The following is a 23,465-nucleotide window of genomic DNA, read 5'->3' on the forward strand; positions in this document are numbered from 1 at the left end:
GCAGCTGATGGATGTTTCTCTCTATCCCTCTTCCTTCCTCTCTGTAAAAGTCAATAAAATATATTTTCTAAAAAAAGTTGCACTGAATCAGTGCTGTGTCTCTGTATGGCAACTGGGAAAGCTAGTCCTGTGCCTCTTGAAATCGGATACTTAACCCCTTAAAGACACATCTGATCGCTGGAAGCCACAGAAATATGATGGCACACACATTTTAAGGAAATTTTTAGAGAAATTAAGTAATTAAGTTATACTGAAAAGGCTCCACTTTAAAACATTAAGACACTGTAAGATGCGGATTTCATGTATTTGTTAAGGTAACTGGTAGAATCCCTCGCAAGCACTGCGTGGCCGTTGCCCACGTTAGGGAGCGAGGGCTGTACCCCCACTCCTTCGCCGCCCTCGCACTGCTCCCTGCTTTGGAAAAGGTGAACGAAGGAGCCAAATGCAAGCTCTTCACTGACAGCAGCAAAAGCTCGCAGACCAGGCAAGGCAAGGGCTGCACAGGCCAGGCGGGACCGTGAAAGACGCCCAGTAACGCCCAGGACTGGAGGGCGGCCCCTTAGAGGGAGTGCGTCTTGGACACTCGGCCTAGGTCTTGACGCTGTGTCTTCGATTCCGATGATTAAAAGTGTTGTTCTTCCTGTGCACAGCTTAGGGTCCAGCATGGTCAGGAGTCCAGCGCGAGTCGGGGAGCCGGCAAAAGCAGCGGGTAGCATTTGCCGAGCGGTCATAAACCTCGGGAGGTGTCCGCAGCCACGTCTTACGGAGGAAACCAGTGTCACGCAGGTGCGCAGTGCAGACGCGCATCTGACCGCCTGGGGGCGAGCGAGAGCTGTGCGGAGACAAGACAGAAACAGCCCGCGCCAGTCCCGCGGGGCCCCCAGGGGGCGGGGAGTCTGCCCAGGCCCCGCCCCCGCGTTGCTTCGGAGCCCGCCCAGGCCCCGCCCCCGCGTTGCCTCGGAGCCCGCCCAGGCCCCGCCCCCGCGTTGCCTCGGAGCCCGCCCAGGCCCCGCCCTCGCGTCGCCTCGGACCCCGCCCAGGCCCCGCCCATACGCTGCCTCGGACCCCGCCCACGCTCTCGGCACTTTTCATTGGCCACCGATCGGCGCGAGAGAGTGACGTCACGGCGCCACCATCCGGAAGTGCGTGTGGGGCTAAGTCGGCGGCGGGCCGGGTGAGTGGGTGGGGCGCGCGCGGCGGGAAGAGGGCGGTGGGCCCTTCACGCGCGGGGCCAGTTCCGGGACCCGCGGGCCGGGTGGCCAGACCCTCGCCCGCCCTGGCGCCGGACCCGACGGAGGTGCCAGGCGTCCCTGGGCCCCTCCGTGCCGCGCGGCCGGACCCCCAAGGTCTCGCTGAGCCCTTCAGACCGGCGCCCGGTGTGGGGGCGCGGCCTTGGGGTCCGGCCCCGCGGGATTTCCGAGTGGAGGCGCGGGGGGCGCCGGCCTGCCGTGGGCTGGGTAGCGCGCTGGCGCGTTTCTGGTGGGAGCGCCCGGACACCTGCTTTCCCCCCAGGGGAGCGCTTCTCGCCCGTGTCCGCATCGCCGCTGTGCTGACGGCGAGCGGGGCGGGGGACGGGGGCGTCAGGGCCGGCAGGAAAGGGGAGAGGGCGGCCGTCCCGGGACTCACCTGCTTCACGAGGCCCGGGACGCCCCACGGCCAGAATGTCGGGGCGGGGGCGAGGCTGGCAGGCACCGGACACCCAGTGTCCCTGCGAGCCTGTCCCGCTGTGCCCCGCGGCCCGCCCCTCGGAGGCCTGGGACCGGGAGGGCCGCTGGGAGCCTGGTCCCCGCTCCGGAGACCCTGGGACCTGCCTCCCACGGGTGCCTTCAGTTTCCCACCCGCACAGGAGACGACCGTCTCTCGGTCGGTAAATAAAATGGCAGGTGCCCCTCCGTTCCCGCCACTTTCAAATTCTCAAATTCCGTCCCTGCGCGCGCATTTGTGTGGCAGATGCTGAGGTGCCTGCACCCCTGGCGGCTGAGCGGTGGCCGGGCCGGACTGCGCCTCCTGCAGCGGCATCTGTTCACAATGAAGGTGCAGTCTCCCGAGTTCCAGTCGCTGTTCACGGAGGGGCTGAGGAGCCTCACGGGTGAGGGGCTGCTGCCTTTTGCTGGAAGCCTGTGCAGGGCGCGGGGGAGTGGGGGGGGGGGGGCGGAGCGGCGGGGGAGGCTGTGGGGGGGGCGGGGGAGAGGGGAGCCTGGGGGGCGGGGGAGGGAGCGGTGCGGGCGGGGGGGAGCGGAGCGGCGGGGAGGTTGGGGGGGGCGGGGGCGGGTGGCCTGTGTACACCAAGAAGCAGACGGTTCACGGTTCGTGTTCCGGCCGAATTGCCGGCTTTTGCTTTGGGCCAGGGAAAGAAAGGTAATTCCAAGTGATAGCGAAATCACAAGAGGCAAGACGTGACCAGCACAAAGCGTGTTTTTTCTGTGTGCCAAGTACTTGCATACGGTACAGGGTCGGCCACTCGCTTAAACGTGCCCATTTTTGCAGGTTTTGCCAAAAGTTGCTTAGATATTGGTGGTTGTTTTTTAAATTTGGAGATGAACAGGCATTCCCGGGTGCATGGCCCGCTGTGGGTTCCTGGCTTGGGCAGGAAAGAATTCAGAGCGGAGCCAGAGTGTAGAAGTGGGAGAGGTTATGAGCGAAGCCGGAGCAGCGGGGCCTCCAGGCCGCAGCCCCGCCCAGTGGGCTGACTCCCTTACGGGCTCATTTAACCGGTTTTCAGGGTGCGGGTGGAGACTTCTCAGGGGATCGGCTACGGGCTTCCCTTGCCAATCTTGTGGCCAGGCGCCTCGTGCGGCTGCTAACGGGGCGAGGGGTGATGCCGGTGAGATGAGCCGCTTGGGCCCCCAGGCCTTGTGCAGGGTCTAAGCCTTAGTCTGGTGGGGTGGGCTTCCGTGACGGTTTCTGTAGTTTTCATCGATCACAGTCCTGCCACATACCTGCCTCAGAGGAAGAAACCTTTTTAAAAATATACTCTCCATGAAGCCCCTCTTTCTGTAAAGCTCGGCCACCACAGTTCCGTGCCCGTGTGCGCCAAGCTTGTGTGCGCTGAGACGGGCGTCGGCCTGCAGCGGGGAGCGGGAACCTCTCATGTGATCAGGACGTAAAGATAGCCTCTCCCTGCAGCTTCGACTACCATCACGGAACTGACCATCAGGAGAGCGTCCCTAGTGGAGTGGCTCTGGGAGGGTCGTTCACTGAGGCCCTCCCTTCCTGTGGGCCTGTCCTCCGACGCCCACAGGAGGTGCTGGGGCGGGGGTCCCGCTGGATCTCACAGGCTGGAAAACCACGTACCCCCGGGTCCTTCGGGGAAGCACCTTGAAATAAAAATATCTTTCTCATCAGAGTTATTTGCCAAAGAAAACCACGAGCTGCGGATAGCAGGCGGCGCCGTGCGGGACCTGCTGTCCGGCGTGAAGCCGCAGGACGTGGACTTCGCCACCACCGCCACGCCCGAGCAGATGAAGGGGCTGTTCCAGGCGGCTGGCGTCCGCATGATCAACAACAAGGGGGAGAAGCACGGGACCGTCACAGCCAGGGTGAGGGGCGCCGGCAGCCACCGCGCTGCCCGGTCCTGACTTCCCAGCTTACATTTCCTAGTGATGACCAGCAAACCACCCAGGCTCCTGGGAGACAGCCTTCCCGCTCCCCTCCCCTCCCTCCCCTCCCCCCCCTCCCCTCCCTCCCCTCAACGCTCCTTCCCAGGGCTCCTTCCGCACTTACCCGCTGCCTGCAGGTTCCCGAACACCTTTCTGTGCCCTGGTGTTTCATGTTGATTTCCCAGTTTTCAGGCGGAATCTGTTGACTTGAGGTCCAACTAGGGAGGGAGGGGATGCGCCACACCAGCCGTGGCGGTTTCTCAGGGCATCGTCCTTGGTGCTGGGTTAAGTCAGCGTCCCGTGCCCCCCTGTGGCCTGTGCACAGCCGCATCGCAGGCCTGTTGTGACCACATTTCTGGTGTCACGTGACTTTATGGTGCTTGCAGTTAACCGCATTTTTCTTGGTCATCGCTGTCCGTGTGTGCGCGCCCCGATTTGTCCTGGGCTGTCACACTGCCAGGGTCCTTTCTCTCAGTGCAATCCAGCGACCAAGCTTCAGTCCTTGTTCTGGGCCCTCACCTGGACGGTCCGGGCCGCCCGCCGCTGCCCCAGCTCCCCTGCACCATCTCCCCTGCGCCAGCTCCCCTGCGCCAGCCCTGGGAACCTCCTCTCCCTCTTCCACGGCCTGTGTCCTGGACGCCTGGCGTTCCTACTTGCTGGCGCCCTCACTCTGGTCTGATGGTTGTGTTAGCTGTGGACTTAGAGCGGGGAGTCCTCACTCGGGACTGGGGCGGCCCTTCCCGGAGCCTCCGGAGAAATCTCTGCCGGCGCACCTCTCCTTCACGGCGCCTGAGGGTGCTTCCTTCCGGAAGCCTTTGTGGTCTTTCCCTCCCTGGTGTTTTCACTCTCAAGCTGACGGGCCTCGCGTTGCATTTGGACCATACAGCGCCTCAGCTGGGCCTCCCGCATCCTCCTCACTTCACCCTGCTTCACTGTCTCCCCGGAAACTCCTGTGACGCTGGGCATGGACCACGGGGACGAACCTAGTTTTGCCTTTGGTCTCCTCTGTTATATTCTCATACCTCTCCCTTTGCTTTCCACGGGTCGCCATAACTGGACCACCCAGTCTTTCTATTCTTTTTGCAAATTTTGTTGTCTTGTCAAGTTCCTGATGGTCTTTTCTAGAAAATTTCTTTTGAAAGCTTCCTGCTGTCTTATTTCCCTTAGGGCAGCGTGTAGACAGTGTCTTCCCCTCCTCTGAGCGGTTTCTGTCTTTCCTTTGACTTAAATGGGGAGTCCTGGGCCCTCCCCTGGCGTTGGGTGTCGTCTGGGGTTTGTGAAATACCTGGAGGGTTTATGTCTCTGGACCCACGTCGCTATGGGTAGGGCGTGTCTTTGGGGGAAGTCTGCAGAGCCCTGCTGTCTGGCGTTTTAAAAACCAAGGGGGGGAAGGGGTGCAGGTCCTGGTCACTTTTTTCACTTCATCTTGTTTTCATCGTGGTGATCACTCCCATGATCCTCTCCGTCTGCCGTCCAAGATGTGTCTGCTCCTGCTCGGCCTTTCCAGCGGGCTAACTGCTCTGGTGAGGGGGGCGTCCTGGGAGCCTGTGTTTACAGCAGGTCTCAAAGAGCCTTCACATCTCAAACCCTTTCCTTGCCGCTTCCCTGTGCCTCAGACTCCTGCGTTCTGGAATTCTGAGTGAGACCAGCTGGTCCCTAGGGAAGAGTGGGTGAGACAGGAATTCCAGAACTGCCGTGGAGTGCTCGCTTGGCTCCCAGTTCCTGTGCGGAGATTCCAGGCGCCCGTGTGCATGTGAGACGCTGCGCTGCTCACCTGCCCCATGTGCTCCCTGCTGCTCCCCCGCCATGTCTGCTCCGTGGCAGGTGCCTCTCCGTCCGCCCCTTCCTCACTGCACTGCAGCCGTCTCTCCTCTCACTCGTGCACGTCTGTGCGCAGGCCCTGCTGAGTTCTCACGGCTCAGCGCAGGCCACGGTCACGAAGCTACTCGGCTTCTCACCGCTGCAGACGGTCCCTCCAGCCAAGGTGGACGGAGGCCTCCCAGCAGCCTCCTGGGTGAGGGGCGAGCAGCTGCCCGCTGCGCTCCCCGTTTCTCCTCTGTCAGCCCTTCGCTCACTGGTTACAGTCTGTAACTGACACAGCTCTCTGCACACGGGGTCCGTCAGGAAGGTTTCAGAGAGCAGCCTGGCTTGAAACAGAAGCAGCGGGATCCACTGTTGTAAGGGCTTCTCCCCCTGTCACATCCCTTGTCCCAGTGGCCGTTTTTGTATCAGACTCATCTTTTAGGAAAATAGCCTGTGGCTCCGTCTGTGCTGTCCTGGGTGCCTTTCTGTGTCGGGGTGCCTGTGCGCCAGCCGACTGAGAAGGAAGAACTGCCTCCTGTCAGGACTCGCCCTTGTTTCCAACCCGTCGGTGAACCTGACGCCTCATTTCTGAAAACCGTGTAATTACAGCTGCAGAACGAAAACTTTGAGATCACCACCCTGCGGATTGACGTGGTCACGGACGGAAGACACGCGGAGGTGGAGTTCACGACGGACTGGCAGCAGGACGCCGAGCGCCGAGACCTCACTGTCAACTCGATGTTCCTGGGTAACGTGGGCATGCGTGTTCACCTCGGTCCTTGGTGTGCCCGCCATGGGAACCCTGGTTCCTGGCCCGCTCTGCAGCCCACGCCCGCACGGCTGCCTCAGAGACGGGGCCCAGTGGCTGCATTCGACTGCCGCCCGCCGGCTGTGAAGCAAGGGCACTGCCATGGGCTCTGTCTGACTTACTCCCTTAGCCTAGTGCCCGCAGGGCCGCCCACATCCCAGGTGGCAGGTTTGATCCCTCTTCACGGCTGAGTGGTACTCCGTTTGTGGATCTGCCACATTGCTTCCCGGTTCTGAGCTGTCACTTTCCTCCCCTTTCCCGACGAACAGGCTTTGATGGTACTTTATATGACTACTTCAATGGTTATGAAGACTTAAAAAATAAGAAAGTGCGATTTGTTGGGCATGCTAAAAAGAGGATACAAGAAGATTATCTTAGAATTTTAAGATATTTCAGGTAAGAATTTTTAAAATCGATAGTTATTACCAGAATACAGTTCTGACCATGACATGTACAGTAGTCAGTGCACGAAGCGGTGACATCCCAAGTGAGTCTCCAGGGGAGACATAGCCAAGGGTGAATGGGTGAACGGGTGTGGTTTGAGGTCAGTTCTGAGATGCTGTGAAACACTCCAGTGTCAGGGACAGGCACGTCACATTGGAAACATCATTCATTCCCGATGTGACAGGCCAGCGTTCGGGCTGGGGTGCTCAGGCTGCATTCGGCCTTGTTTGTGCGCCTGGACAAGGACGCCCTTTTCAGTCCTCCCCTGTCCCAGCTCAGCTCCCTCGGTGACAGGAGTGAGTGAGGCGGGCGGCCTGGTTCTTGCCAGCTTTAAGAAGTTACTCGTATTTTATTGGCTTTTGGGTTTCTCATGTAGAAAAAAGAGAAGGTAGAGAACAGACCCTAGGTGGTTGTGTGTTTGTGATTCACTAGGTGGGGAAGGTGCCGGGAGGTTGGAAACAGCTTCCTGGTTGGTGTGCCGACAGTGGGATACACTGAGAATTCTGTTTTGTAGGTTTTATGGGAGGATTGTAGACAAACCTGGTGACCATGACCCTGAGACTTTGGAAGCAATTGCAGAAAATGCCAAAGGCCTGGGCGGAATATCAGGAGAGAGGATTTGGGTGGAACTGAAGAAGATTCTGGTTGGAAATCACGTCAGTCATTTGGTTCACCTCATCTACGACCTGGACGTGGCTCCCTACATAGGTGAGGCCGGCCGCACGTGCCTGCACTGAGGGGGCGGAACGCTGGCTCAGCATTCTGTAAGGGCATGTGTTTAGTTCAGGTGAAGAATCCTCAAAGAAGCAGTGGGATATTTTAAAATAAACTTTGAGGATGAGGTAGGAGAGTTTTGTCATGGGTGGGGGACACAGCTCAGACACAGCGTAGGCTAGTGGGACAGTGGCCTCTGCGGCCAGACCGGGGTTTGAATGAGCCTTTGCCACTTGTCGGCTCTGTGACGCGGGTTAGTTCCTCGACTGTTAGTTTCTGAATCTAAACCTGGGGATGAAAGTAACAGCCTCTTTCTAATGAGGCTGGTTTGGTGAGTTAACACATGCAAGGCACTCAGAGAGGCAGGCAGAGCAACTTCTTAGTAACTTATAATTTACATTCAGAAAGAACGGGTTATCTGTGCATCTTGTGTGGGGAAACTTGGATAGTTCGAATACAGACAGTTGTTGGAGCAGATGGATGCTCTTTTATTAAATCGTCACCTGTGTCTAAGGTTTTTTGAGAGAGAAACATTGGTCTGTTGTCTCCCATACATGCTCGAGGAGGAATTGAACTCGTGTCCTTTTGGTGCACGGGTGATGCTCCAACCAGCCCAGCCCCGCCAGGGCTGAAGGAGTGGGTGTCCTGTGGTCGCACGTCAGTGAGTGGCCAGGAGTTTGCATTGGGTTGTGTCCCTCGGGCCTGATCACCATCTCTGCCCCCAGCTCAGCCAGTTACTGGACACAGACGCTTCACAGCTCCCCTCGGTGTGCTGGGCACGGGGGTGAGGCCAGCAGCCATCACTAGTCCCTGTGGGTGGAGGGCACCAGATTGGACCAACACTGAGCCCTGGCCACGGGCGTTTCTGCCTACAAAGCAGTGGCTGGTGTAGCGTGTGGGTGTCGTTCACTAAATGTAACCACTGTACAGACGAGTGAAAAGTGCTCCTGTCCCGACAGGTTTACCTGCTAATGCGAGTTTGGAAGAGTTTGACAAAGTCAGTAGAAATGTTGAAGGACTTTCACCAAAGCCAATGACGCTCTTGGCCTCGTTATTCAAAGTGCAGGATGATGTCACAAAATTGGATTTGAGGTTGAAGATTTCCAAAGAAGAGAAAAACCTTGGCTTGTTTCTAGTTAAATACAGGAACGACTTAACTAAAGCAACGGATAGCGCCGAACCACTGAAGCCCTACCAGGACTTCATTATAGACGTAAGTACATGCCAGTCGTGGTCAGTGCAGTCCGTCCTAATAGTAAAGCTAACTTTTTGTTTTTTTAATATATTTTTATTGATTTCCAAGTGGAAGGGAGAGGGAGCGATAGAAGCATCAGTGATGAGAATCACTGATTGGCTGCCTCCTGCACGCCCCACACTGGGGATCAAGTGCACAACCCGGGCATGTGCCCTGACCAGGAATCGAACCCTGCCCTCCTGGTTCATAGGTTGACACTCAACCACTGAGCCACAGTGGCTGAACAAAGTTAACTTAACACGAAGACCCACAACATGTTCTGTGGACTTCATGTATTTTAACTGAGAGTTTCCCACTGAGCATGTATGTAACTCTAGGCGGGGGCCTTTAGCATGCTTTCTAATGTGTGTGGTACTGTGTGATGCTGGCCCTCAGTCCAGGGAGCCCGACGCCGCCGCCCGCGTCTGGGAGCTGCTGAAGTACCAGGGCCAGCCCGACCTCCTGCGGGACCTGCAGCAGTGGTCCGTGCCCTCCTTCCCCGTCAGCGGCCACGACATCAGGAAGGCGGGCATCTCCTCCGGGAAGGAAATCGGGGCGCTGCTGCAGCAGCTGCGGGACCAGTGGAAGAAGAGCGGTTACCAGATGGAGAAGGACGAGCTGCTGAGTCACATAAAGAAGAGCTGAGGCCGTGGGAGCCGCCACCAGCAGGACGTCTCGGTAAGCCGCTCGCGCCGCTGCCCTGGGGAGGCTTGGGAGACTCGAGGAGCAGCTGAAGGCGGCCGAGGCTTCTTCAGAGAATAAAGCCTTTTACACTCTGCGAGTCGCGTACTTCAGACACGAGGTGAAGGCTGCCTCCCCTCGGGAGCACGGCATGTGCCACTCTGCACGTGGCCTCCCACGGTCCCCGTGTCACAGGAGTGCCCGCTGCTGTCTCACAGCCCTGAACTGGCGCTCTCCTGGCACAGTTCCCACTGAGAGAAGGCTAGTTGCCTTGCCCATCTTAACCTGTGTAGGCTTTAGCTGTACCCTGACATTTTATAACTGGTTTTCCTTTCTGTGTAGCCACTCAGAGCATCTTTGTACTGGCAATAGCCATGCTTCTGTAAAGCCCGGCTAAGAGGAGGTGTGGAAACCTTTGGTGTAACGGGGCTCCTGTGGGAGGGAGCCCAGACCAGGTCTGTGGGTGCAGGTGTTGGGAAGCACTCGCTGACACACTCAGGACCCACCGCATGGCATCCCTGCATCCCAGGGGAAAGTGTGCAGGCTTAGCGGCTTCACGTCTGGGTTCCTCACGTATCACACACTTTAAAGTAGGACCTGCACGTGTTTACTTTAATTAGAATTTTATTTGCAAGTGTCAGTGAGCAACATGGAACATTCTGAGATGACACCTTCAGGGGCAGGTGTCACAGCCGTGTCCCGCCCTCACTGGTTTAGCCTCAGCACGGTGTGCAGAGCGACGGGCAGACACCGGTCCTGGCGGTCATCGGGGCCACAGGAAAGGGTGGGGACAACAGTGGAGTTTGGAACGAGGTGGCACGTGCAGGGTGGTCGCTGGCGTCTGTGGGCGAGGCAGTCCGCACGGTGCACGTTTGGTAAAAGACAAGTCGGTTTTGGCCTCACGTTTTACCCTTAGTTGAACTTTCCCCAGTGAATTCGGTGAAGCAGCAAAGGACTAGCAAGACCACCACAGCTCACACCAATGGGAGACACCCAGTGAGCCCCCGTGTACAAGCAGAGGTAGTGGCGAACAGCGTAGCGAGAATGTCGTCTCCGTTACTTCTTACACCTACGCCATCTGCTCGCGTAGGCGCTTCACATCACTTAAACAGAGAACATGTTTTAGTTTTGCTCTTAAATTTACTTAGAGGTTTTTTTCAATTGACCCTGAACAAAACAGCCTAAGACAGCGTCTGGCCTCCCGGAGGGGACGCACGTGAGCATCTGCTCCTATGGTGTCTGGTCGAGGTCCCGATTGCACTGGGAGCAGAACCAGCGGTGTCACAGTTCAGACACTGAGCAAATGCACACAATACTGGGTTTTTACTAACAAACACGCAAAAAATGAAACCTGTATTTTGGGGCTCAAGCTGCCTCTTTCAACTCTAATATTTACAAACCAGGATCAGAGACACGAGAAGGTGAGAGGAACACAGGCCTGTAAAGGGCTCTGAAGCCCCACCCACTGCCTCGCCCCTCAGCTGGGACCAGGTGCCTGAGCGTGGCCCTCAGGAGCACGGACCCCACGCCGCTCTGCGCGCGGCCTCACAGGGCCGCCCTCCAGCAGTATCACGTGCTCTGTGCGGGACGGTCTCTCCGTGACGAGCTGCCTGACCCAGGTTGCACAGGGCCCTGGCACACCCTGTGGAGGTGGGCGTTCCTGGAAACCAAGTGTCCTGGTGGCTCTCCCTCGCCCACGGGGCAGTTGAGGCTAAACCTCCGAAGCCCTGCGGCTGAGGCCGCCCCTCCCGGGTCGCTGTGCTGGGAGCCAGTAGGGGCGTTCCCGCAGGGGACTGCCTGGGCCACAGCTTGCGAAGTGCCTGGGGCCCTACCATGTTTACAAGCAGAGCACGACTTTCTCAGGGCTCAGCTCGTCCTCGGTGTCCGGGATTGTGGGCAGCAGAGCAGAGCGAGTCAAACCCCAAAATTTCTGAGGTAACATGTCCTTTTTGGTGGCTGTGAATTTCCATCCGATGTGGCTGGCACAGACCCTGCACTGGGCGACCGTCCAGGCAAACCTGCAGCGGGAAGGGCGGAGGGAAGGTCAGCGAGTGGCCGTCTCTGTGCCTCCAGCTTAGGGAGAGACGCCCTAGGGCCCTATTCTCAGCATCAGGGAGAACACAGAGCTCTGGTCTGCACGCCCCTCACCCAGAGTTCCTGCGGGGCACGTGGTCCAGCTCCTGTGTGACCACACAGGTGACCGCCTCGCGGCAGCTGCCCCAAGGGGAGTGCTCTCAGGTGGGCAGTTCTCATGAAACTGAACCTCCTGAAATAGGAAGGCTCCGTCAAAGACTAGCCAAGGCCCAGCCGGCGTGGCTCAGTGGTTGAGCACTGACCTATGAACCAGGAGGTCACAGGTCAATTCCCGGTCAGGGCACAGGCCCGGGTTGTGGGCTCCATCCCCAGTGTGGGGCGTGCAGGAGGCATCCGGTCAATGATAGTCTCTCATTGGTGTTTCTCTTTCTCCTCCCTTCCTCTCTGAAATCAGTAACATATATAAAAAGAATACAAGCCACGGTGTTTCTGCCCTTCAGGAAGACACGCCAAACCATGGAATCGCAGCCCTTTCACCCGAGCCTTCCCAAGCTTAGAATTTAGGTTAACACGTTAATTCTAGTTTTAGTCCTTGGACTGAAAAGGGTGTTAAGCCGACTGCCATGGTTCTAGCTCCATTATAACAATAAGACCACTAATTCCTGCCCAGCTCATTTTGTCCAAATGAGAAAGGCTGACCCAGATGTGGCAGAAGAGACACTCGGGCCCTTGAAGAGGATGTGGCTGAGGGACCCGCCCAGGCTCCCAGGTGGAGGCTGCCGGCTGGCAGGGACGGGCAGTGCAGTTAACCTGAGGGCACCCGCAGGGCCACGTACCTCCTCCTCACCCCACATCAGGGAGCCGATGCAAGGACAGCCCTGGCCAGGCACCAGCCCCTCCCAGCGTGAAGGGCGTGGAGAGAGAACCATTCATTCCATGGTCTACTTCGGGCTATAACTGTAGCAACGCTACTTAGAAATCTCTGTGCCCAGTTACGGCAAAGCCAAAAGGAAAAGTCCCCAGGACATTACCCAGGAAACCAGCTGTGCTGCGTGGACGGCCGGCCTATCAGGTTCAGGTTGGAGGCCTTGTACACGGTCAGCGTCTCGTGCACGTACCCGTGGGGGTTCACATAGGCCGCCATGGGCCCACACAGGGACAAGCTGCAACAGAAAGCACAGGGTCAGTCAGCACAACATGGGGAGGGGGAAGCCTCATTCCGACAGACGTCTTACGGGCTGACCAAGAAGCGAGCCTACAAGAGCTACGATTTCTGACATGTGAGCTTTACATGAAAGCAGAGCTTTAGAGTGACAGGAGCTGGCAGCCCGCCCAGGTTATCCAGCCTACGCTTCTCCGTGCTGGCCAGAGGACCAGCGCTAGCCTCAGCCCTGCTGCAGACAACGCCGTGAGGGCACAGCTCTGCTCCCGGCGTGGGAGTCAGTGCAGCCAGGGCATCTCCCCGGCTGGCCCGGCACTGCAGACAGCAGTTAGGAAAGTGGCATAAACGGTTCAAACACTCCCTCAGCACCGGCCTGGTCAGAGTATCCCTGCTTGATCAGGGCTAAATGTGGCAAAACGATGTTTAACAGGACAGACTGTGATGCCTGAGGCATGGTAGGTCCTTCCTATATCCTAGACGAGTGGTTGGCACACTGCGGCCCGTTGAGTGTGGCTCTTCCACAAAATACCACGTGCAGGCACGCATGTACAGTGTGATTGAAGCGTCATGGCCCCTGCACAGAAGTCGGTATTTTGTGGAAGAGCCACACTCAAGGGGCCAAAGAGCCACATGTGGCTTGCGAGCTGCAGTTTGCCGACTACTGCCCTAGAACCATAAGAGATGCAAAAAAATTCAGTTAATAACTCATTCTCAAATAGCCTATTTAAAAATCAAACTGCCCCCCTGAGGCGTGTGCCCCATGCTGGGAACTGCTGCCCTAGAACACAGATCCCAGCGGGGAATGAGGCAGACGTCCGCTCTCCTCTCCGCTGCTGGTCCCTGCGCTGGGGCTGAGGGAGCCGCCGGCCCTCACGGTTCACGTGCTGAGGAACTAGAGATGAAGTGTGTGGGCGGTGGAAATAGTTTTGACAATAACTGTGTTAAGACAGCTGGGAAAATGTACTCAGAAGTTTACTAAAAACGTAATAAATATCTCACCTGAATATTTCATTTTTGGTTGTTATTTTTGTTTCCTGACACTGTTTACAGCACAGAGACGTACACTGGAAAATAAGAGGAGGTTAGTGGGAAAGCGCACTCACATGATGACGCGATGACAGGTCACAGACACCCCCTGAGGAGCCCGAGTGCATCCTAACCCCTCCTGCTGGCTGAGAGGCTGGCACCACAGGTGCCGAGTCCACACTGAGCGGACACGGGCCCACGGCCCAGGAAGGCAAACGGCTGGAGCTCCCACGACCCCAGGGAAATACTCAGGTTGTGCTGTCCCCTCCAGTCCTCACTGCAGGCGCCGGGTGGGACCCCAGAGCCACGCCTCCCGGCTGCCTCGCGCTGGGGGGCTTGCCCACCTTGTTCATGATGTCCAGTTCGCAGCGCAGCCGCTGGACAGCACTGCCGATCTTCAGCAGCTGGATCCTCAGCACGTCATCGATGGGGAGACAAGCAGCTACTCTGTAAGAAAAATCTTGGAGGCGTGGCGGGTTTTCCCGGGTTAAACTTGGGAAGCGGTGTCTTAAAATCCTCCTCTAGGGTTCCCAGAGGACACTTCCCCCCTGCAGCCACCAAAGCAGACCGGCTGCCCCGCGTGTCCTCTCGGGGAGGTGCACGGTGCAGCTTCCTGCCTCGCTCCTCTAAGTGCCTTCTTTAGATTAGACACAAAGTCTGACGCGTTAGGAGTTTATTTGCTAAGAGACCAGAAAACGGCTACACAGCGCCCGTCAGAGCACAGGGTGCCGTGTGCAGGTCGCGAGCAGGGTCCCGTCAGCCAGCTCGCCTCCAGGGGAGGGGACGGAGCAGGCGCAGCCTGGGCTGCTGGGGAGAGCCCGTGGGAAACGGGGTTCCCAGCACTTCACCTGTCATCCCACTTCCTAAATGCACTCGTTTTTAAAGACTCAAAGCAAAAGAAATGTATGTCCTTCTCGAAGCTGATAGAAAGACTAGTTAAGAAGCCGAATGTGTTTGGTTCCGTTCAATAAACATTTCCTACCTATTGGATTTGAAGGGAGAGAGTCATCTTTCAGGTTTTCGTCCCATTCCCGCAGCTGCTGCTTGATTCTGTCCATTAACGTTTCCTGTAAACAAAGGAGCCCTAATGAGGCTCAGGCATTTACAATCACTGTCCTCTTCTCGGCTCCGAGAAAACGCACACACTCCTCGCTAGTGAAACCTGCGTTCCAGCTCAGCGTCCGTTTCTCCTGGGGGATGACCCAAGCCCCAGCTGGGCCTGGCAGCTGCCACCCTGGGCTCCGGGGGCACCAGCCTCCTCTCCTGCCCAGGAAGCCTTTCCTGCCTCCACCCGGGATTGAGGCCGTGAGCTGCAGGCACTTCCACGCGCAGGAGCGAGCGCTCCCCGCCCCTTCTCAGTGTGCGCACAAAGCCCGTGTGTTGGGTGCTGGTGGTGAACTGGTCTCCTCCGTGGCTGTGCAGGTGCTAAGAGCTCAGCACCTACTGTGGAGCCCCAGGTGGGACTTGCGGGCACCGTGACCCCCAGGAACAGTGACCGTGTGGAGTGTGGACTGGGTCCAAGCGCAGCAGCCACACTGCCCATGTCACACACTCCAGTGATCTGCCCCAAACCTCAGAGAAAGGGACAGAAACCACGCTTGATTCCTCTACCTGTTCTGACAGCCTGTCCGGGTTTTGCATCAGCGGGGGGTTGGAGTGGTGCTGGGCATTAAACGTAAGCAAAACCACTGTGGATGTGACCGAGAGCACACCAAGTAGGGACCAGGAGATACATGTTAATATACTTGTTTAGAAAAGTCCAAAACACTGTTGAAGGACTCTTTAATTTTCTAAGTGTAACTACCGTGTGACCCAACAAAATGTCAAAGGCTTGATAAACCCTAAACCAGTGATGGCGAACCTTTTGAGCTCGGCGTGTCAGCATTTTGAAAAACCCTAACTTAACTCTGGTGCCGTGTCACATATAGAAATTTTTTGATATTTGCAACCACAGTAAAACAAAGACTTATATTTTTGATATTTATTTCATATATTTAAATGCCATTTAGCAAAGAAAAATCAACCAAAAATAATGAGTTTGCATGTCACCTCTGACACGCGTGCCATAGGTTCGCCATCCCTGCCCTACACCATCTCTGTCTCTGGTCCTGAGGTTACCAGGGCTAAGGAACCAGGAAAGGCCCGGCCCGTAGCTCAGTGTTGAGCATCGACCTACAAACCAGGAGGTCACAGTTCGATTCCTGGTCAGAGCACATGGCTGGGTTACAGGCTCAATCCCCAGTGTGGGGCGTGCAGGAGGCAGCCGATCACTGATTCTCTCATCACTGATGCTTCTCTCTCCCCCTCTCCCTTCCTCTCTGACATCAATAAAAATATATTTTTTTTAAAAAAACAAGAAACCAGGAAAAGCAAAAATCCTACACACAACAGGCACAGCCTCTTCAGGAGTCGGACGCCTGCCTGTTCTCAAATGCAGAGAACGGCCCAGCCTGAGCGTGCGACACGGTGAGTACGAGCCATGTTTTCTTCTAAGGCCTTGGGTGTGCCGCGGCTCACCCAGAAGCAGGAAGCTGAAGGTGAGTCACTTACCGCGTCATACAAGGAATACAGCCAGCGGGGCCACGAGGTCAGATTTGCACAATGAAATTTTCTCTGAAACCAGAAAGAAGTCACTTGGTAGTGATCCCACACAACAAAGAGACCCCGTGCCTGGGAGCGGATTAAGGCCAGGCCTGGGTCAGGCCCCCCTCGATGCCGCCCCGGCCTTGTGAACTGAACAAGCCATGGGCCCCCAAAGCTGAGAGCAGGGTCTCGGCTCCCCAAACCCGTCCAGGAGCCCATGTCCCATCGGGGTGTGCTCCCCACAGCAACTTCAAGTGACCCTGCCATCGCCCTGCCTGCCAGAGCCAACCAGGGGGGTGAGGGGCCGAGTCAGGCGTGAGGCACACAGCTGCCGGCTGCCAGCTGCCTGCAAACCTGCAGCGTCAGCACTGCCCACCCTTCAGAACCTCGTTCGCGGCTGCGGGAATCTGGGAGCCTCCCAGTGATAACTTCCCACAGGAATCTTCTAGACACCGGACTGAGACACGGACTCCCAAGGTCAGCGCGTCCCCAGGAACCAGTCACGAGCCGATGCCTCCCCCCCCCCCCGCCAGCTGCAAGGGAGTCGTGAAATGGGGTGCATTCACCCCCAAGAACAGGAGGGTGGTGCACACTGACCCTGCCAGAGGCGCTTCATGAACAATCCTACGCATTTACATCAAAGTTAAACCTTCACTACGCTCTTGGACACAGTAAGGGACGGTCAACGCAGGGTTTATCAGGTTACAACGCAAACGTCCCAGGCTTTTAAGAGGTACATCTCAAAAGCCAATTTACTCTGACTTAGAATCTAGCGATCTTTCCTGCAGGCAGAAAGCATAAATACCATTTCTACTCAGAACGGAGGCACCTCGCGAATGAGTAGAAACAGGCTTCACCCGCTGTTTTTCTCAGAGAAAGAACGGTTTAGCCAAAGGACACGCGCCTGTGTCTCCTGCAGACGCGCGGACACCAGCCCTCACCTTCTGGTACTTCTGCCACCACGTGTGTGAGCGGTCCTCCCGGGAGGCGGGCGTGGCCGGCACCATCCGGCACTTGTTGAGGGACTCCAGCTGCACGGCGGCCATGGTGGAGGGCAGCACGCACTCGGGCAGGATCTGCACCTTCGCCTGCTGGATTCTGGGAGCGAGGACCAGGCACGGGGTCACTTTTAAGGTCAACTAACTCAAACTAAACATGAGGCTAATTTTCAATACTAAGGTTTTCAAAATTTTTTTTTTTAAAAAACATTCATCAAATGCTGATGTTAAGATACAGAAGTTTTTCAAACATACTATATCTCATAAATCATACCAAAGTTCAAACCAAAGATAACCTAAGGAACAGATTTCCAATCTCAGGGTGGAATGGAAAGGAAGATTGTTACATTACAGGTAAATATGCAGTCTATAAATGAAGCCAAGTTAAAAAATCAACACGAAACCAACTACTGTTGCATATCCTGATGCTTGTAAATTAATTTATTAGACACCTGCCGTCCCATCTCCCCTTTCCCTCCAATCACCCACCCTGAGGAGGGGAGAAAAAGGAGCGGAAAACAAGACCCCGTGCCCGGGGAGGAGTTGAAAAGACCAGAGAAGTACTTGCAGTCCTGACTTCCGTGTGCATTTCTTTTCTCATCAAATGTTTAACTTGAACGTGCAAAGAATCAAAATACACATGATGTTTTTTTACTTAAACATTACTTCAACTCTCACGACAGCAAAGCCCCATTTCCAGAAGGCTACTTGAGACGGCCTTGCTGCGGGCCCTTTCGGGGAAGGACGCCCACAGGAGGGCTGTGCCGAGCCGTCTGCTTGGGGGCCTGCAGGCTCTGCCGGGAGGAGGCGCCAGTGCACCGACAGGTCAAGCAGCACACTGAGCGCCGCACGGAGTTCAGAACCCTGGGTACCAGGCTCAGGGTCTGCCGTGTCCCGTGTCGGCCACTCACCCACGCAGACAGCCTCGCCCCACAAGCGCCTCCGCGGGGGCCTGACACCACCCGGGAGACCATGCCCTCACAGCTGGCCCAGCCCGGCTGTGTGCTCCTCAGGTGGCTATGCCTTGACCTGCGTCACAATTAATGGTCTGCTGCCCCCTTGTGTTCAAACGGTTTTTCCACAATCAAAAGTCACTGATACCAAGACAGGCTCAGAAATGCACTCCCCCAATCAGTTTCCATTAGTTTCTGGAACAGTGCTCACTAATAATAAATATTTTATGCACATGAGGCCAGGAAGCACTGTGAGAATGGAGTGTTAGTGCAATCCACGTGACAAGCAGCTTGCTCAGGGGCTCAGGGCAGGGCCCTCGGGACACACTTCCGCCCACTCAGGCGAAAGGTCTGGGCCTAAGTATGGACGCAAAAGTCTCAGCCATTGTCCTCGAGCAGCTCATCCCCCGAGGGAGACAGACAGACGTCCTGTGACAGTGTGCGTGTCCACTCTGAGTGTCCTGGGCAGAACCCAGAACCTGCATCCTTCTCCACAGGGAGTCCCCTGTGCCAGAGTCCGGGCCACGCCCACGAGGTATGCCCACAGCGATCAGGACGAACGTTTGTGTGTTTGTGTGTGTGTGCGTGTGTGTGTTAAAAAGGATAAATTAAGGTGGACTGGATTTTTAAATGAGTTTAGATTCCTTGTAAGGGCTGAGCCAAGTAACTGGTGAAAGAGAATACCCACAATTCCTCAACGTCAGAAGGCCTGTGAGCCTCTGGGCTCCACCCTTTCTCTGCCCAGAGCCATGCCCAATGGCACTGCCCTGTGGGTCTGCCTACTGCCCTGACCTCCAGGGAGCTCCGTCCGGGGGCCCTGGGGGAGGGGCTCCCAGGATGGGCATGAGGCAGGCGCTCGGCCTGCTGCAGTTTTACAAACATCCTGGGTGGCTGATGCACAGCAACCTTGGGAACCACTGGCCACAGCTTCCAGGGAAAGAGAACTAGTCAGAGGTTAGGGAGTTGGAAGGTGAGGGGAGTAAAGAAATACGAGAAGCACACCACACATCATTTGGAGACGTCTGCTTAGCTCTGAGGGGCGGCGGCTCTTACCCATCCGACTGTGTTCGCAGCTCCAGGACCTTGAACCTCTGTCTCCCGACCGCTTTCACTTTCACCACCTCGATTCCAAAATCCTGCTCTTCCCGGTAGGCGTAGATCTCCGCGGTGGTTCCGAACTGCGCCTCCCTCTCCTGTGCGTTGCTTCCAGGCAGATTTCAGAAGGAAACCGTTGGAACATTTAATTTTTAAATACGCAAAGCTGACGAGAGCAATGCACCCGGGAAAGCAACTTACAGGAATCGACCCTCACTGCAAAGCCACTTGAATGCTACCGGGGATGCGGCTACAGGCGGCAGCCTCGCCACGTAAGCGGGAGCACACGTAGGAAAAGAACAGGCTTCCCGTCCCGGAGCGCGACCAGGGCTCACGGTGACCCCTTCGGCCCCTAGCAAATGCTCCTCTGCCCCACAGCCCTCAGTCCTGCTGCGTGTTTGCCAGCACACCGCGCCGGGGTGGGACTACGGCTCCTTCCCGCCCCACCGCCCGCTTCCTGCAGCTGCCACGGGACACCTGAATCCAGCTGCAGCTAACCCGGCCCGTAATGGACACCTTGGGAATTGAGAGCGGCCGTCCTTTTGCACAAGCCACCCTTGACATTGAATGCCAAGGCCCTTTCTCTCCCACGCAGGCTGGCCTCACAGGCAAGGTTCTAGAGCCGTGGAGGCTCACCTGTGCGCGAGCACGGCGAAGGTCCGGTCCTTCTGGATCAGGTTGCGCACCATGCTGACCTCCTGCGGGCTGAAGAGCTGCAGGGGCAGCGTCTGCCCCGGGATGAGGATCATCGCCACCTGCGGCAGCACCGGGATCACCTGGCAGCTGTCGTCGTCGTGCAGGGTCCGGCCGTGGAACTCCTCCATGTCGGCCCCCAGGTACTGCGGGCAGACACGGTCGTCACACGGCGTCAGCACGCGCACGCAACAGACTCAAACCAAACCCGGGGAAACATACACAGAGGGCACTAACTTTTCTCAAATAATAGTGACCTTGGGCATCAGCATCCCCCATGAGAGTCTAGTTCTGGCTCTTAGAATTCCAAGCCCATTTTTCTAGTTCAAAAGACTTCATTTTGACTGAGATAAGAACAGCTCTCTGCCCAAATATCACACACGACAGGGTGAGAGGTCAGGGGGGTAAGCAGCGCCCCAGTGCCCAGTGGTGCAGAGAGTAAGTAACTTGTGCCTCCACGACCAGCAGAAACACACAACGAAGGGGACCACTCCTCAAAGGGTGACAGCAGGACGAGGGGTGAAACTGCTGGCAAGTCCCAGGGACCCGGCTCTGCTGTGAGCAGCGCTAGCCAGGCTCCGACCGGTCCCTCCGCTGAGAACTTGCCCCTGCAGGTCGCTGTACGCGTCCGTTAGACCTGCCGCTGAGCGACGTACCGTATGCGATGTTGGCAGACTGGTGTCAAAGTTTATGACACTTGGTTTTTTGGCTTCTTTGCTATCCTGGTCTTCCACTTCCATTTCAAGTTCATCTTCCTCCTCGTTCTCTGCTGTAAAAAAACATGGTGAGAAGAAACCAGATACATGAGCACAAGCCGGTGGGTGACAATGTCCGAGCCGCGCTCCCTCCCGCAGGCACAGTCCTTCCGGGGTCTGAGCCCGGGGGGACAGGGCTCTGGTCCCACTCGCGCCTGGCGATCCCTGCAGATGGTGAGGAGGCCGCAGGGCCAGGGTCTGGCCCCGGCTCTGCCTCTTACTACTGCTTTTGGCCAAAGTTCTGTTTTAGAAAAGTTTAAGGTTTACAGAAAAGTTGTGTTCCTGTACTCCTCATATCCATTTCCAGAGCTAACGTGTCCCCCCGAGGAGTCGGCTGGCTCATGTCCCCTGTATGTGGGTTTCCTTGGTTTGTGCTAACGTCCGCTCACTGCCCCAGGTCCCACCCAGGAGGCCACGTCACAGTCACCGTCTCCCTGGCCTCGCCGGCTCCTCCCTCTCCAGCTGGAGTTCTGTCGGGCATCCTGTTTGATGCTGTTTGATGCGTCCTCACGATTAGACTGAGGTTACGAGTTCCGGGAGGAAGACTCCCGAGGTGAAAGGCTACCAATGTGACTCGTCAACACGGCAGACGCCGACCGACCACCCAGCCGAGGGCGAGTCTGTGGGGCTTCTCCACTGTGGCCTCCCTGTTGGAAGGAACGCACTTGGCCCAGCCCCCACTGCAGGGGGACGGGGTCCCCTCCTTAAAGGGGCATCTGCACACACTGCTGAAATCCTTCTGTGTGACAGACACGCAAGACAGCTCATTCCAGCTGGAATGATTAACGTGAGTTTCCTCATCTGAAGAGTGACAGGAATGAGTAAGAATCTGTAAGGTTCTTTCAAACTTTCTCTTTAATGATCCTACAGGAAACAGGAAGGAGGGAGACCCACTAATGACCGCACATTCCCAGGCGGAAGGACTTTCATAGCAGTGACTCATCTCCCTGGCTGCCACTCGCTACCGGAGAATGAAATGTCTGCAAGCATCTTCATACCAATTTTGCTTTGAAATTGTAAAGCTTGCGTGCAACATAAAACATTTTAAAAGGAATGTCTCAGAAAGCGTTCTCCACACAGAACTTGTGAGTTATGAAAGCGAAGCTGCCCTGCTTTAAACCCTGGCGTTACTAACAAGGGGTATGAAAGTTAGAAAAAGCTGCACTGAAGAGGTGCTCATCTCTCAAATGGGGTCTGTCCTCCTCATGCCAGCTGCCAACCACGGGCGACTCCTACCTCTACCCGGGCTGCTCCACTGGTGGGGGGGCGGGGGGGAGGCTGTGCCCCTCAGGGGACTTGGGAAACGTCTGATGCTCTGAATCTAATTCCTTGTATTTACAATCCTGACAGCATGGCTTCCACTTGGCCTGTGGAGAGGCCCACAAGCTGCACCAGAGAAAATTGAGCAGGTCAGCTACTAGCTCAGCGGCTAGACTCCATGGTTTTAAGTTTACATTTTACCCATTCTGACTTCCAGTCTCCAAATGATTTCCTTACATATACAGGGTGTCCCCCCCCCCCCCCCACACACACAAAATGTATAGACACTTGGAATAATGATTAATTCCAATGGGTTAAATCGGAAAAGGAAGAACCATGGAATTAATCATTATTCCAAGTGTAAGCATTTTTCAGGGACACCCTGTGGTAGCCTTTCTCATAAATAAGGCTGAACCCCACTTCCCCTATGGGGCGGTTTATCGGCCAGTGTTTCCTTGGCCAGGATAGATTCTTTGCAGCTTAGTTAACTATTTCCTTGGCACTTAAAGAGGACTATTCTTTGAAACAACTCATAGTGCATGGGGTATGGACAACCCAATGTTTCCTTACAAATAATGCCCATATGCAAAGGGGACATCTGTTACACGTTCAACAATAAAGATAAATTTTTAAAATTCCCAGAAGATTCAGAAAAGCACTATGATCGCATCTACAAGCTCCCTGGGCCTCTCCCTCTGACTTTTGGACAAACCCTAACTGTCGGGAGGCAGCGGAGTGAAGTCCGAGGCGGGGTCACGCAGGAGCCATCCTCCCGGGCCCTCCGGGTGGGGCAGGTGCCGACCGGGCTGCTGGCGGCTCCGGTGCACAAATTACCCTCCAAGCACAGCTTTCCTTAGGCGACGGAATTACGCCCCCAACCCAGCGGCATGCGATGCAGGCACCCAGCCACCTCTCCCTCCCTCTCCCTCCCTCTCCCCTCCCTCTCCCCCTCCCGACCCACCGGCGGGCCTGAGCCGGCCCCGCCCCGCCCTGGGCCCGCGCCTCCAGAGCCTCCAGACGCCCCGCGCCCCCTCCCGCGCCCCAGGTGGCCCTGGTCACTGTCACTCCCAGGAGGGCCAGGCCGAGCGCCGCCTCCTCGCACCCCCCACCCCCGGCACCGCGGGGGCCGCGCGGCGTCTCCGAGGGACTGGGCGCCGGGAGGGCAGTCGGCCCCGCACGCAGCGGGTTTGCACAAAGCGCGGGCCGGGCCGTCCCTGCACCAAGCCGCCCGGTCACCGCGGGCAGTGACAGTGCGGCCGGGGCCCGGCGGAGACGTGCGCGCTCGGGGCACGCGGGCTGTCACCCCGGAGAGAGGGCGCCCAGGTGGTGACGGCCGCGGCCCGGCCCCCGCGCCCCGCCCGGCCTCGCCCATCCCCGGACCCCAGCCCCGAGCCCCGCCCCAGGCGACCCCCGCGCCAGCCCGCGGGCTCCGGACACGCGCCCGCAGCCCCGCGCCGCCCCGGCGGTTACCAGGCAGCAGCGGCAGGTGGTTGCCCATGTCGTGCGCAGCGTCCTGCGGGTCCCCCTCGCCCGCCATGTCTGTTTACCCGCACAGCATGCTGGGACGGGGCGGCGCCCTACGTCCCGCCGCCGCGCACGCGCCACAGCGCCCCTGGCGGCCCC

At 57.1% G+C, this 23,465-nt stretch overlaps 2 protein-coding genes and 2 long non-coding RNA genes across 7 annotated transcripts; 2 read left to right on the forward strand and 2 right to left on the reverse strand.

Annotated features, from left to right (window-relative positions):
* Positions 1-208: 208 nt before the first annotated feature.
* Positions 209-1,951, reverse strand: LOC118668404. Its single transcript, XR_004971658.1, has 2 exons — positions 1,627-1,951; positions 209-832 (listed from the first exon to the last, which is right to left on the reverse strand). It is a non-coding gene; the product is annotated as an uncharacterized LOC118668404 (long non-coding RNA).
* TRNT1 (tRNA nucleotidyl transferase 1) lies at positions 1,128-14,495 on the forward strand. 2 transcript variants are annotated; one of them, XM_036333350.1, is made up of 9 exons: positions 1,128-1,174; positions 1,951-2,089; positions 3,346-3,539; positions 6,012-6,150; positions 6,480-6,606; positions 7,169-7,362; positions 8,328-8,581; positions 8,999-9,280; positions 13,530-14,495. In XM_036333350.1, the coding sequence occupies exons 2-8, from the start codon at positions 1,951-1,953 to the stop codon at positions 9,245-9,247; spliced, it is 1,296 nt and encodes a 431-aa protein (XP_036189243.1). In that variant the 5' UTR covers positions 1,128-1,174; the 3' UTR covers positions 9,248-9,280; positions 13,530-14,495. The 2 variants fall into 2 exon arrangements, with proteins under 2 accessions (XP_036189243.1, XP_036189244.1); XM_036333351.1 differs by lacking the exon at positions 1,128-1,174 and adding an exon at positions 1,207-1,346.
* CRBN (cereblon) lies at positions 9,890-23,465 on the reverse strand. 3 transcript variants are annotated; one of them, XM_036333348.1, is made up of 12 exons: positions 23,313-23,465; positions 20,484-20,596; positions 19,771-19,973; positions 19,093-19,242; positions 17,030-17,186; positions 16,056-16,118; positions 14,488-14,572; positions 13,850-13,965; positions 13,479-13,543; positions 12,349-12,480; positions 11,116-11,301; positions 9,890-10,386 (listed from the first exon to the last, which is right to left on the reverse strand). In XM_036333348.1, the coding sequence occupies exons 1-11, from the start codon at positions 23,377-23,379 to the stop codon at positions 11,121-11,123; spliced, it is 1,332 nt and encodes a 443-aa protein (XP_036189241.1). In that variant the 5' UTR covers positions 23,380-23,465; the 3' UTR covers positions 9,890-10,386; positions 11,116-11,120. The 3 variants fall into 3 exon arrangements, with proteins under 3 accessions (XP_036189241.1, XP_036189240.1, XP_036189242.1); XM_036333347.1 differs by having other exon boundaries at positions 9,890-11,301; XM_036333349.1 differs by lacking the exon at positions 16,056-16,118 and having other exon boundaries at positions 9,890-11,301.
* Positions 20,595-22,479, forward strand: LOC118668403. Its single transcript, XR_004971657.1, has 2 exons — positions 20,595-21,369; positions 21,453-22,479. It is a non-coding gene; the product is annotated as an uncharacterized LOC118668403 (long non-coding RNA).

The sequence above is a fragment of the Myotis myotis genome, unplaced genomic scaffold, assembly GCF_014108235.1.
Source record: "Myotis myotis isolate mMyoMyo1 unplaced genomic scaffold, mMyoMyo1.p scaffold_m19_p_13, whole genome shotgun sequence".
NCBI classification, from domain to species: Eukaryota; Metazoa; Chordata; class Mammalia; order Chiroptera; family Vespertilionidae; genus Myotis; species Myotis myotis.

Bases quoted from the DNA above. Each gene is read 5' to 3' on its own strand.
- TRNT1 (XM_036333350.1), top strand. From the start codon at position 1,951: ATGCTGAGGTGCCTGCACCCCTGGCGGCTGAGCGGTGGCCGGGCCGGA. The intron at 3,540-6,011 runs GTGAGGGGCGCC...GTGTAATTACAG, and splicing joins ACGGGACCGTCACAGCCAGG to CTGCAGAACGAAAACTTTGA. The intron at 8,582-8,998 runs GTAAGTACATGC...GCTGGCCCTCAG, and splicing joins ACCAGGACTTCATTATAGAC to TCCAGGGAGCCCGACGCCGC.
- CRBN (XM_036333348.1), bottom strand. From the start codon at position 23,379: ATGGCGGGCGAGGGGGACCCGCAGGACGCTGCGCACGACATGGGCAAC. The intron at 16,119-17,029 runs GTGAGGGCTGGT...TTCTGGTTTCAG, and splicing joins GGTGGCAGAAGTACCAGAAG to AGAAAATTTCATTGTGCAAA. The intron at 14,573-16,055 runs GTAAGTGACTCA...CTTTGTTTACAG, and splicing joins TGTATTCCTTGTATGACGCG to GAAACGTTAATGGACAGAAT.